Below are 13,369 nucleotides of genomic sequence, written 5' to 3'. Positions count from 1 at the left end.
AATAACCTCTCTGCAGGCTGGCACTGTGGGAACCTGTGAGAGCACAGGGGAGCCTTTTTAGATAGCTGGGGGATTCTTAAAGCGCCTTAGGGGGCGATCCCAGAAACAGCGGCAAATGGCTTTAGCGGCACATAGCGATTCGGGCTGTACGTATGGCGGAGTGTACAGTGCTGGGCGGCCGGGCGGTTTGCTTTCTGGCAATTATAAAGATACGGAAAAGAGAATCAGCAAAGTTTGTTCTAACCTACCTTTGCTACATCTTTCACGTCTTGTTTTTTTGAGGTGTTTAGTTTATCCAGTGCACCGCTGCACTTTTTGAAGTCAAAGTATCTCACAGTTACATAGATCACACATCCATTACATCATCTAATCTGTTCGCCTGCCTGGGTCTAATTCCCTATCCACCTTCACTCCCACTCTCCCCTCTTACATATAAGTGCAATCTCTCAAGTCTACCATTCCCCGGGGGTCACCGTCTCCTGTCTCCTCCTTGCTAGAGGGTGAGAAACGTGGCAGCCTAACAGTTCAGCTCATTATCACCCATGCTGGGTCTGCGGAGGCCATGGCATGGTGGAACGCGGCTTAGCTTTACAGCCAGCTGTCAGGGCTTTCCTTTCCCCGAACTGGGACGACCGGGGTTCCAGTCTGAATATTCATGCGCCTACAGAATTTTCCAAACAATCCCAACTGCGAAAACAAAATTCTCTGTGATGACTTGGACACGCCGTTTTTTTTTACTAAAACTAACAATAAATGTGTGTAAAGTGCCACTCGAACATTTTCTACAAAAACACAGATACGGCAACCTCCCATTAGAGGTATTTTGGGGATGTCTAACTGGCGGGAGGATGTTCGGCTGACCTTGAACAAGCTGGTAGGATTGAATATCTCATCTGGCCTGGGAATGTCTTGGTGTCCCCCAGGAAGTGCTGGAATGTATTGCTTCAGACAGGGACGCCTGCATCGGCTTACTCAGTCTGTTGCCCAATGACTTGGTCCCGGATAAACAGATGAATATGGATAGAGGGATGAAATTACACCAATAAACTATTTATAGGTGCGCATAATGCAGGCTCCAATCTTGCCGACCATCCTGAAGATTTTTTTGGTTCGACTCCCCCCTCCAGTGACCATGCGGATATCCCGGTCTAAAGCTGGGTCGAACCAATTTCTCCATAAATGATTAAACATTTCAAGGGTCAATAGACGGTTCAGCTGAGGTATTTCTATTTTCGAGTGGAGGAAAATACTGTATGAGGAAAGCAACAGGAAAGGGATATCAAACAAAATCTACGAATGGCCGTTGCGCTCCATGCGATCGGGGAGCATCACCAGCCACATTATTTCCTTAAATTTCTTTTGGCTGAATCTTTGGGTATCTGGGAAGCACAGTTAAGCTAAATTCACCTGCTGAAATAAAAGCGACTGACATTATTGGATCATTAATTGATGAGCGATACTCTTTATCCTGCACGCAAGGTTCCAGGGATTTGCAGCCGATCCCAGATGTTAACGGGTTAGAGGTGAAGTTCAACCTTAATTGGTTGCCGAGTGGCCACAAGTCCAGATGAAGCCATACAACCATTTGTTCTCTCAGTCACAGCTATGGATATTTAGAGTTCAATTCACCCATTGCTGGGGCTGCAGGAGGGAACCCGGGGTCACATTTTATCACATTCTACTTTTGTTACAGCTGTTCTGACAATGAAGCTGCCTCTGAATGTCATGTCCGATCAGCGTGCAGTGCCGCTCTGTGGGGAACCGCCCCTTTTTGGGGTGATTTTCAGTCAGGTTAAAATCATCTGGAGTTCTCTAATAAACTCTCATGTGAAAGCCTTTCTTTTTTTTTTTTTTTTTTTTTTACAAAACAGGCACTTCAATTTGTCCCCTTTGCGTTCCAGTAGGGCTTGCACGTACGTGCTTTCGTCATTACGTAACCTGCTCAGGTTATACAGCTCACTTATACAGAACTCTCTCGCCATATTGAGGTTCACTTTTTGCGGCAATTTTATATCGCAGAAAATGTGGTAATTAAGATAATTATTTTTATGGCAAAATATGCAATATCTATGTGACCAACCAACCAGGGCGGTTGTGTCCTGGCCTCTGATTGGCTCAGCATTAGAAGCATCACCTGCACATATCATGTATTCAGGATCTTTCCGTGTCCATTTCACATCAACGTGCGATTGCTGCTCATCTTGTTACTCTGCGGTGTTGTGTTTGTGTGAATTACATAGGAAGTGTTTATAAGAATATGGGAAAGGCTAATAGGAGAGCGGGGAGGGTCATAAAGCTTTAAATGTATATTAATAATCAATAGTGTGTTCTCTTCCTCTTGGATTTTGGTTTATCGCTGCTGGTTCTGGAACATAACCCCCCCCGATAAACGAAGGATGACTAGTGATGCACCTAGATTTAACTTCCTTGTAGCTTATGTAGCAAGAGGGAACATGTTGTGTTTATCTCAATACCCATTGGTTACAAGTGGTATTACTATGTAATTTTGACAAACATAAAATATGACAATTGTTTAGTCACCTGTTAATTCATCAATTTAATGGGTCACATTAGTCATCATTGCAGTTGCAATGATGTAATTTTTTTCAGGAGCCGACCTTGGTAGGATTGTTTATCACCAAACCTACATCCTTACACGTGTGTTGACACTACATGTAAAAATCAGAAACACTGATATGTAACATATTTTTGGTTTAAACGCACTGAAATGTTCATACGTTTCCGATAGCGTTTCCTATAGATTATGCCGCGACGTGTTTAATTCAATTTTTGGAGACGTTACACTTTTTTTTTTTTTTCCCAACAAACATGACATTGACCAGGAATTCATTATCAAAACAAAGTTGAAATAATCATCCAGTTTTTTGTTATTGAATGCTGCCTTAAAAAAAAAAAAAAAAAATGAAATTATAAAAGTTCACACTTTAGCTTGCCAGGTATAAACACACAAACAGAGCCTGGCTTTAGGCTACCTCCCCAACCCTGCACACAGAATAAATCAAAACAACCCAGCTGAGAGCAAAAAGTCATTTTCACTTACCTTCTCTTGGTACTGTCTTCGAGATGAGTCTAGGGATTGGATTAGCGCGGTAGCATGGCCCACAAACATGGCATAGCAGGTAGCACCCACGATCATGCTGAGAATGGTCAGCCACACGTCCGTCATGCCCACCGGGGGGTACATGCCATACCCGATACACAGCATGTGGCTCATAGCTTTGAAAAGTGCGTAGGAGTACTGCTGTCCCCAAGTGTCATTCTGGATGAAACAGAGGAGATGGGTTGAATTTAGGGTGAGAAAATCACGACACCGTGGCTTTCTTGCTTCTCTCTCTCTCTCTCTCTCCGAAATGGGGCTCGGTTTCATACCAGGCGCAGAGAGGAGCCTGGACACACCTGGTCCCTTTCGCTTACTTAAGACGAATATAATGGCGGATGTCCATTTCAAACGGTCTTAGTTCAGCAGAGCAGCTGGCAGGTTAAAGTGTATTATTCAATATGCAAACATTTGGAGCGAGCGCACATTTGGGCAGAAGCCTAAAACAGAGGCCGAGAATGGGCGGGAGGAGCGTGAGACACGAGGGGCTTGCATGACACAAAGTAGGTCAGCTATTTAGAAAAATGTGATTTCGCTGTGAGTTTTCTCATTTGTAGATAAATTGCCCTTTTCCTTTAGATCCTGGTGGTAGTTCATGGCAAATCAATATCAACTCTCTCCTGGGGGTGACATGTCCAAATTGCTTTCAAACTCATTTCCACGGCGGAAAAAAAAAAAAAAACCTGAGAGATAGCAATTTTATTAGTGCCCTCCTGAAAAGGTAAGGAGTGATGACCCAGCCAGATAATGGGACAGTATAAGAAGACAAAAATGTCTTCTAATGATTCTAATCAGGACTGAATCAAACGTGATTCACTCTATTAATACCGGCTTTCTTTATCTAGGAGGGATCGTAAGGGAAAAAAAATACCAAACAAGCACTGATGAGTCCTTAATCTGTGTCTAACCCAGAGGTTTGCTTTCATTCAAAAAGATGTTTTTGTTAATCTGTCACACGGGGAATCGGTCCTCTACATCACGTCATTAATTAGACGACGTTTAATGTGTGAAACGAAACTCCTTCGGGCCGTTAATGAGAAGGTGCGTCGCAGGTACAAAATTTAAAAACTCGGAAGTTTCTTTTATCTACTTCGGGTCTTCGACCTTGAGGAAAGATACCCGGCTAAGCAGCCAGAGCATTACCGGTGAAAGTTACAGAAACAAAGTGTAATGAATAAACATATGACGGTTTTATAAGTAAATTCAGTTTACAGTTTCAGCACAGTTAGGAAAGAAATTAATGTAAAGGCAAGACATGGCACCGGTGACAAATGCAAGCAAATATGTAAATATATTGCCTTTTTTCACTTATTTTTTCACTTATTTCTGCATATCCTTCTAAACTGCATTCATAAACACCGTTCGGAATAAATCAAATATATATTAGGAGTGCAATCATATATTTGTAACCAATTTGCAGAAAAACACTAAAAGACATCCAGTCTTAATCCATGCAATCTGCACTGTACTGTAATAATGAGTCGCAGTTTACATTATGGTTGCCTGAGAGCTCAGCTTTAGGTAATTTAAGATAATCCCTCGGCTACTTGACCTGACGCATATTGAACCAGCGGGAGAATTAATCCTCATGTCAGAGAAAGGACCATGGACAGGAGACTGGGAGGGCAGAGAGTCAGCGCCGGTAACCGAATGCATCACGGAAGTTTAAGTACAAACAATGTTCTTTGTTTAATCCGTAATTATCCTGATTAAATATGCAGCGGTTGGTTTGATCGGCTCTGTAATAAATCTCGTCAGCGGCTGAAAGGTCTGAGTCCCTGTCTGGACACTAAGCAGGTAGCGCGTATCCTTTGCCCAGACAGGTACAGGAGACTAAAATTAGATAAAGTGTGAAACATCTCAGGGGAAGACAGTTTGTAACATCTGTCGTTTCTTATGATTAAATACGAGGCATATGAAACAACCGAGAGCTCGGCACGTCAGAGAGGCAGCGAGGCATGATGAACCAAATACATCATACCTTGAGCGATGTAACTACTCATGTGACATCTGTTCTGGCACGGAAAGCTGAACACACAGCTGACTTAAATCTGTCCTCATGTAGAACTCGGAAAGGGCTTTCCTTGAACGCGTTTTGCTTTGTTATCTCCAATTTTAAAAACGTTCCATTCAAATGTGTCACGTTTGTCGCTCGAAGCGCAAACCCACGAGGGAGATGGACTGTTATTTCAAAATAATAAAGTTAAATTGCGATATGGATAATTAATTCAAATGAAATTGGTGATTTTTTTTTGGCAATGGTGGCGATTGCTTTGGGAAACACTGATAAACGTGTTCTTTTCAGCTTTTATTCCACCATTTGGACTTTTCCAATTGTCAGTGCCACACAGACACACTGCCATTGGCCTGGTGACACTAACTTCTGCGGGTTTATTGATAAACCATCAGTTAGGGGAGTGCTCTCCTCAGCTGCATTCTTTAGAGGTTAAATATATGCTGATTTATTGGGATGCCGTGGAGGGGAAGGACATTCACTGATGTCGGATCAATCCCTATTGAGGGGCAACAAGCGGCCGCCTCTCCTCGAAATATCAATGTTGAACACACATTGTCACTCACGTTTCAGAATAAAAAAAGGCAGAAAAGTAGCAGGATTTTATACCGTCAGCAAACTGAACAGAAGACCAGGGGTTCATATATTTACACTCGGAATTTTTCCAGACAATTTTTTTAATGCGGGTGAAATAAGACGTATTCGGATTCAAACAGGTGGGAGGAGCACTTACCACCATCTTATTTTTGGACACCCAGCAATCCGCAGGGAAGTCCTGGAGCATGGGAACCAGGAACTGCAGGCAGCCATCCCAGTGACACAGGAGCAGCATCATGCCAATTAGGTTGACTATCCTCACCATGGCGCTGGCCAGGTCGTAGGTCATGTGGAAGATCTGGGGACGCGGTGAAGGCGGAGGGGAGGAAACGGGAAACGGGTTAGGGTCAGACGACTCAACGCGCTGATGGTCAAAATCCCTGAAATCTCTCGGGATTGCAAAGCGCGCACATGTCCTCCAGAGAGATTTGCCTCTTTTACAAGCAGTTCAATAAGTTCGGAGTCCATTCTTTGATCACGTCATGCCGCGGCTTTGTGGTGCAGAGAGTAGAGCGCGGTGTACTTAAACCCCTTAGAAGCCCTGTTTGTATAGCTTTAAAGCCATAGGTTTATAAACTGCTCAGGGATGAGTGGGTGAATGCAGATGTTGCCGTTCTGAGAACAATCCTCTGGGAACGGTCAGAAGACGGGGACCGGAGCTTTGCCTCCCTCGCTGCTGAATCACTCTTATCGTCAGCCACTCAGACAAACACAATAATGGTGCGAGGGTAGAGGTTGTTGCACTCCTGGGGTGAGAGTGTTCACAGGGAGAGTTTGCTAATCCTAATGATAAATATACACATAAGGCGCTCCAGGACTTCTGGGCTGGTGTAGATTTTAATGGCCTCGACCATTCAAAGCCTCTTAATCCCACTGAAGACGACTGCTAACTGCTCCGCTCCTTATTAAAATACACTCAGTGCCTTTTAAGGGCTCGTGACCGGGAGGGGATGTTCCATCTTCACATTGTTGTTTGGCGGCCGGGGGATGATGGGGAGGGAGATGACAAGGGGGCAAAGACATCAACATCTTTCCTCACCCCGAAGTTTAATCTTTAAAGCGCTGGGCTTATTTATTTCTCTGTTTGTTGATTCCATCTGAATGCATACAGGTTTGCAGGGCTGTGTATGTGTGTGTGTGTGAGGTAAGACAGCGTGTTTGTTTGGGACAGCGTCAGTGTTGACGCACACACACACACACGTCTTCCAATTTGTCCCTGTCTTACTTACTTCGTGTCCTGGACTAAATGCTTAGCCTTCAGCATTTCTACATGACTGATGTGAAATCATTCATCCGGCTGCCCCCCTTTCTCACCGAGCCCACGAAATCCACTTGTTTTCGACACCTCTGGTCACAGCGGCGACGCGTGCACGCCACTTGTTTGCTTGTTTTTTTTTTTCTTTAAGGTCCAGTCTTTTTCTGGGAATAAGTTATTTGATCAAATATGCAATGTTGTCTGATGTCAAGTTTCCTGCTGGAGCCATAATGGCATTTCACAACATTAAAGTATTAAATTCATTCAGTGGCAAATGAATAAATCATGAAGTCCCCCTTTCCATCTCTCGCAGTGAGCCTGATATATTTTTCATTAGTGAAATCATATTTCCTGACAGGAAAGGGCTGCTTTTAAATCTGCAAAAACTTGCTAAGTAATAAGGGAATTCAAATACAGTAATTCCAAGAACATTAAGGACGGGCAGAGATAGAGAGGCATGTATTGTTTATCCTCGAAATATCATTTTTAAATGAGCTATATTATACGCTGACATAATTTCCTTTCCAATATTACATTCATCCTTGGGCTATCAGCAGGAAGAAGCTGGATGTGTTGTAGAAGACAAGCAATAAATCAGCGCGGGAGCTTAGTATTTTCGCATAATTGTGACGGCATTGAAGACATGCAGGTGTAAGCAGATCATTCATATCGAGTGTGGAGGCATTAATGGGTTTTTTATTGTTTCCAATTGTGTTACTTCTGATAAAGAGGCAACAGTAAATAAATAAACAGTAAGAAATACTGCTAGGTTATGTGCCTGCACTGTCTTGTGGAGCATGAAATAGTCTACTTTCTTTATCAGATCATATATTCTCCTGTTGCATTGCACTGGCTGTCCTTGAATGTCCCATTGTGTTGGATAATATTGATCTCTCTTGGTTGTCACCGGATTTCTGAAGGCGGATAAATTCTTTTTCGCTACATCGCAGCGCTGACTGAATGATTCATTACTATGCAACAATACCTTCTGTCGTAGCCCTACTGTAACCGTGCCCTAAAAAGACCTCCAGCTCTTAAACACTGTGTAGAGGACGAGGCCTATGAAAAGCGTCATGGTTAATGTTATGCAAATCTCGAGTTTGTGACCCCAAATCTACTGTCACTGCAGAAAGGTGATTCCTCTATCTATCTTTTTCCATGCCAAGCGGGGGAATAGACTCTCCACTTGGGACAGTTTCCAAGATTAATTCTGTTAGAGGGTTGTTAAAGATCATCATTCAAACCCCATTTTCATTCCCGTCATCGCCCGCAAATTTGAAAATTGCCACTTACAGCAAGAAACGCGCTCGGAAATGTGAGCGCATACGGCAGAAAGCGCACGCAACATCCCTCAATGTGACGCGCGGCATGAAGAATGATGGATTGCTGACCACTTTGTTTTAATTGATAGGGACGCTGAGTGCGCCTGGCGGTATTAGCATCTACATAAACCAGGGAGCTTTGGATGTTGAGGGCACGGGGATGTTTCTCACGAGACCTTGTTTTTACTCTCACTATCTTCATTAAGGCTTCCCATGAAAGAGGCCACGCTGATATGGCTTTTCCTAATCAAAACTGATCAGGATTATAAAAATAGTCCCATTACCAAATTGCTATTTGAAATACAATGCCTGCCATTTTGTTTCCAATCCTGCTGACTGTCTCTAAGAAATAGTTTGATATAGGGCGAATATAATCAAACTGTTAAATGTTTATTTATTCATTTATGCATTTAGCAGCCATTGTAAATCCTGACATCCTGACAATCTGACTGACATACATTGAGCTATATAGTTTTTACTTCGGTTGACCGCTATTGGCCCTGATGTTATTATAGCTCTCAGATATTCATACCGTCACAGAGGTGAATAAAACGCGTAAATAAAAAAAGAAAAAAAAAAAAAATCTGACAGGGGTCAAAAATAAGGCCATCTGCTCAAATCACACGGTGTGTCCTTGCGAGGTCCGCGGCTGGCAGAGGCCCGATTTTCTCCGCGGGAGAGATGGAGTGAAAAAAGTGTGACTCCAGGTGAGCGAATGCATGATGATGATGATGATGATGGAAGCTTCCCAGACACAGCGGGTGTAGCGGCAGAGCCAAGCAACTGCTGTTGGCCGTGCACATTGCTAATGATGACGAATGTTTGTCATAATAGTGTTGTGACACCTGAGAGAAAATAAAATTCCACCCGGATCGTGTTTTCCTGATGCCCTTTTTTGTTTCATTAACAGTCCCTGGTGTCGACCCCGAGTCTCGTAAGATGCGTTGTGGTTAAAGAAAATAAAAAGTTAAAATATGGTGATTTAGCTTGAATAAATGTGTGATTATGGTCCCAAGGTGAAATCGCTTTTACAGTTGCCCTGGGTGACTATATGACAGATGCTACCATTAAATGTATTTACTGATAAAGCATTGAAAAAAATTCGAAGAAAATAAAATGCTGACGTGAAAATATACATTTTACAATTCTGAAGCACAAAACTTAAAATTGAATACTTACAAGTTCTTTTCTCTCTCTCTGACTGCATTCTGAAAAAAAAACTGGTTGTAGTTTAGGAAAAATTAGGAATTTTGTGTTTTGTTAATTCTCCAAACAACAAATGAGGAAAATTAATGATCAGCAACGGCAGCGCTCAGAAATATAGCTGAGTTTGCCTGGTTTGAATTTGTTGTCTGCAGACTCCATCTAACACATAATATTCAAGCCTGAGGCACTTCTAATTTCTTGCCAGTGAAAGTCAAAACAACTGTATCTCTACTGTGAATTTCTCTCGTCATTAACATCCATTTACACTCCTCTACATGATGCTCTTTTGATAGCTAATGTAACATCCTTTCACTTCCAATTATTGAACCTCCCCTGAAACTGCTTTGAGCCTCTCTCTGGAGGCCTCGGTTCCCTCTTTGGGAATTTCTGAATGTAAATAATAAATTAGAAAACACGGATTGTGATTGTTTTGGTTTTTTTAAGCTTCAGCCAACAGTACATGTTGTATATTTCTTAAATGTAGAAAATGCACAAACTCAATTGCCTGATCAGTATCGCCGTATTGTAACTTCTCCCTGGAGGACTGCGTCATGTGTATTATGTAAAAGACATCTACTTCTCAAATTTGTCCGGCGCATATGGGAGACGGCATATCTGTGTGATGACTAATGAAGTTGATCAGACAAATGAAACCATGCGTGCCTCAACGCTGCTCCTAATCATCCGACATGACGCCATTTCTGGGAGCAGGACGTGGGCAGGGGCCCGATTTTCTCACTATAAAGGCCTTTACCAAAATGTCACGCTCACGTATGCTGCCATGGTGGATGAAGCGTATGTGTTGAATGAGAAGTAGGCCTGGGAGTGGACCACAGGGAACACCCTTCCATCATCTGTCTAAACAGGCCTGGAGGGCTCGGATCACAAAAAAAAAAAAAAAAAAAAAAAAGGGAAAAAAAAAAAAAACACTCTTAGACTGCTTCCGAACCAAGAAGTGCCACTGGGTTTGTGCAGTATTACACGTTTCTGTGTTACAGTATTTTAAGCAAATCCACAGTGGGGATTCATATCACACAAGACTCATTCAGACTGTTGGGGACCTGTCATCAGCCTCATTGTGTGTCCAATAATAGCTCATTAAATCCATTCTTCTTGTCTTTCTTATCTCTCAAAGCCCAGTCCTTGGCCAAGGTAATGGGTCAGTGACTGGTGGCTGATTAGATGATTTGCCTTATTTGAATATTTTTGAATAGATTTACTGGGTGGAAATGAAAGGCGCCTCGCTCCTTCTCTGGACCAGTGGGGCAGTCTCATGGAAGACTTCTTACAAAACACCCAGGGACTTTACCGGTGTGTCATTTAGTTCCTCTTGAACTGCAAAACACTTTCAGGCGGGAACCATTGTAAAATTTAACATCAATTTAAAAAGCTAATATTGAATGAGAGACATTAAGCTCTCATAAGTAAAGCTGATGTCTATCCTTACAATTGAAGACATCTGATGATGCAATTTATCACAAAGAAAAAGTCTTTTTCATGCTTCCTGCCACCTTATGAGAAGCTCTTGTCTCGCAAAGTCATTTCCATCCAGGCTAAAAGCAACATTTACGGGGTCGGCCAGTCGAGACAGTTATGTTGAAGGCATCGGGCACGATGGGAGGAAGCCCTCGGAGCTTAGTCATTATTGCGCTGCCTTGAATCTGATTTAACAGGATGACTAATCTCATCCAAGTCACTGGTTCATCAACAGGAGACAACTCCAATGAGGAGAATATCCGGTCACAGTCTTATTTTTATCCTGCAGACAAGTGACAAGAGGAAACTGACAAGAGGGGAGGCAGAGGAGACGCCATAACGCAGGTCGGTTGTGTGTGTGTGTGTGTGTGAGCGGCATCTACACGCCACATTGAGCATTATTATGCATGACAGTGACATATAGTCACCTCCTTTTTGTAAACATTCTGTCTCTGTGGCAGTTTCTGCGACATAACTGTAAATTTTGACTTTTTTTGGAAGGAGACACAAACAATTGAAACTCTTTTACAAGGCCTGTAATGACATGCCGTGGAGAAAAACGAGAATGACGAAGAATGCTTTTAGATGCAAATGGTAAGGATTACACTCTTTTTAAAAAAAAACGAAATAAAATAAAATCAGGCATTCCCAAATTTTGTTTGGTGCTGGACAACAGCACCAAATAAAGTGAGATCTTGGGAGAAACGTCCGCGTATGAAATCTTGCTACGCTCTCAGTCTCAGACCCTCCGCCCGAGGTTATTGAACACAGGAATGCTGCAGTAATTAAAAAAGGTGGTGGCTTGTAAATGCTGATGTATCCATATTAAACATCTGCTCCACACGTCTGGTTAATACCTCGGCTGGTCGTGTCGCTAAGGCGGCGAATGCAGCAAAACAAATTGAGTTTACATGCTTGAAAGAAGGGCTGCCGTCCTGCTGGGCAACAGCCGGTCTCGACAAGATGTCAAAATGAAATCAATGTATGTTCGATTAGAAAAATGAAGTATTACTTTATACGCTGAGTTTGAGCATCTGTGGTGCTGTGACGTCAATGCAGCTCTTGAGCACCATTGGACTCAAGTAACACCGGCCCCTATGTTATTACGATTACTGCAGCAACAATACAACAAATTTAAGAATTAATCGTATCAATTATCTCTACAAACCTTTCTTCAGACTTTTTGCAACGCTGATAATCACCACCTCTTCACTGATAACGACCAATATTTTGTTCGGCAACTGTGACGACTGACTTCATTTTACAAGACACCCAACAAAATTGTTTTAATGTACCTTTAAGCCGTTGAGAACAATTCAATATTGTCCATTGTGTTAAAAGTTATGCACGCAACAGGCTGCCATCGACAATCTGCTTATACGTAGCGGGAAGCCAATTGCAACGTGTGTTGGTGACTTGCAAATTATAGTCGACTTTTTGTCAGGCTTTATGACTCGTGTGAAAATAAATTTCTACTTGATTGCAAATTGAAAGAAGCTACCAGACAGACCCCAGCAGATGACAGACCCCTTTTGCCAAGGACAGTGTGTAAATAAGTGTAATGACCTTTTATCACACCAGTTGCAGCCATTATAAAACATAACAAACAACATGACTTGCAAGTGATGAATCCCTCTTATCGAAACTAACACCCAATAGAACTGCAAACGTCAAAGATTTTACTTGTGTTTCCTCACGATAGTTTTCTCGGTTGTGTCAGCTTTTCCTGATTGAAGGCCCCACGTTATTTGCACGGGAATTACAATTACCGTGAGTCGGTTTAATCTTTAAAAGTAAATCTTTAAGGAAACAACGATGCGCCGGTACAGGATACAACAGAGGAATCGTCTGGAAAGGAGGATGGCTGCTTCACTCGGGTATTTCAGGAGATTTAAATAAACAATGAAGATGTGCTCTCATGCCTCCTGTGTAAATATGTATAGAATCTCTTATTGTAGCCAAAGGCTTACTGTTTTCTGCTGCCGCCGAAGTTGCCGCAGGTACCTAATAGATTTGTCTTGTTTATCCCAAGGGCCGCGCACGGAACCCGTTATTTTTTTGTTGTGCATATTTTCTATATCCTTGTGATGGTCGTGGACGGACTGCACGTTCCATAGCTTTGCGGCTGCGAAGCGGCCCTTGTGTGGGCGCTCTCGTGCAAATCGTCCACGCCAACAATTGGTTTTGCGTGCCGACGGCAGAACCGGGCAGATGGCGTGGAGGTGCTTGGCTTATCATGATGTTCCTCGCCGTTGACGGGTCTCTTCGGTGGCAAAAAGGTGCCGTCGAGGAAAACGGGAGCATTTGTTGTGTTCCGGCCAAACTGGGCCAGTCTAACGTGTTGCGTGTCATGGGGATGATGGAGACCTGATCAAGCCGCC

General features: G+C 42.8%; 1 protein-coding gene across 1 annotated transcript in view; it reads right to left on the bottom strand.

Moving 5' to 3' along the window:
- hcn4 (hyperpolarization activated cyclic nucleotide-gated potassium channel 4) overlaps positions 1–13,369 on the bottom strand; it is a 72,460-nt gene that overhangs the window by 31,914 nt on the left and 27,177 nt on the right. Inside the window, exons 3-4 of the mRNA XM_086174998.1 lie at positions 5,866–6,027; positions 3,062–3,280 (exon numbers count right to left, since the gene is read on the bottom strand). Of these exons, the coding sequence (XP_086031124.1) occupies positions 3,062–3,280; positions 5,866–6,027 (381 nt within the window). The remainder of the gene's footprint in view (positions 1–3,061; positions 3,281–5,865; positions 6,028–13,369) is intronic.

Source organism: Fistularia commersonii, chromosome 27 (assembly GCF_037954325.1).
Source record: "Fistularia commersonii isolate RoL2024-O1a breed Wild chromosome 27, RoL_Fcom_v1.0, whole genome shotgun sequence".
In the NCBI taxonomy this organism is placed as follows: Eukaryota; Metazoa; Chordata; class Actinopteri; order Syngnathiformes; family Fistulariidae; genus Fistularia; species Fistularia commersonii.
The sequence above is the reverse complement of the archived record's forward strand: the minus strand, read 5'-3'. Positions and strand labels throughout refer to the sequence as shown.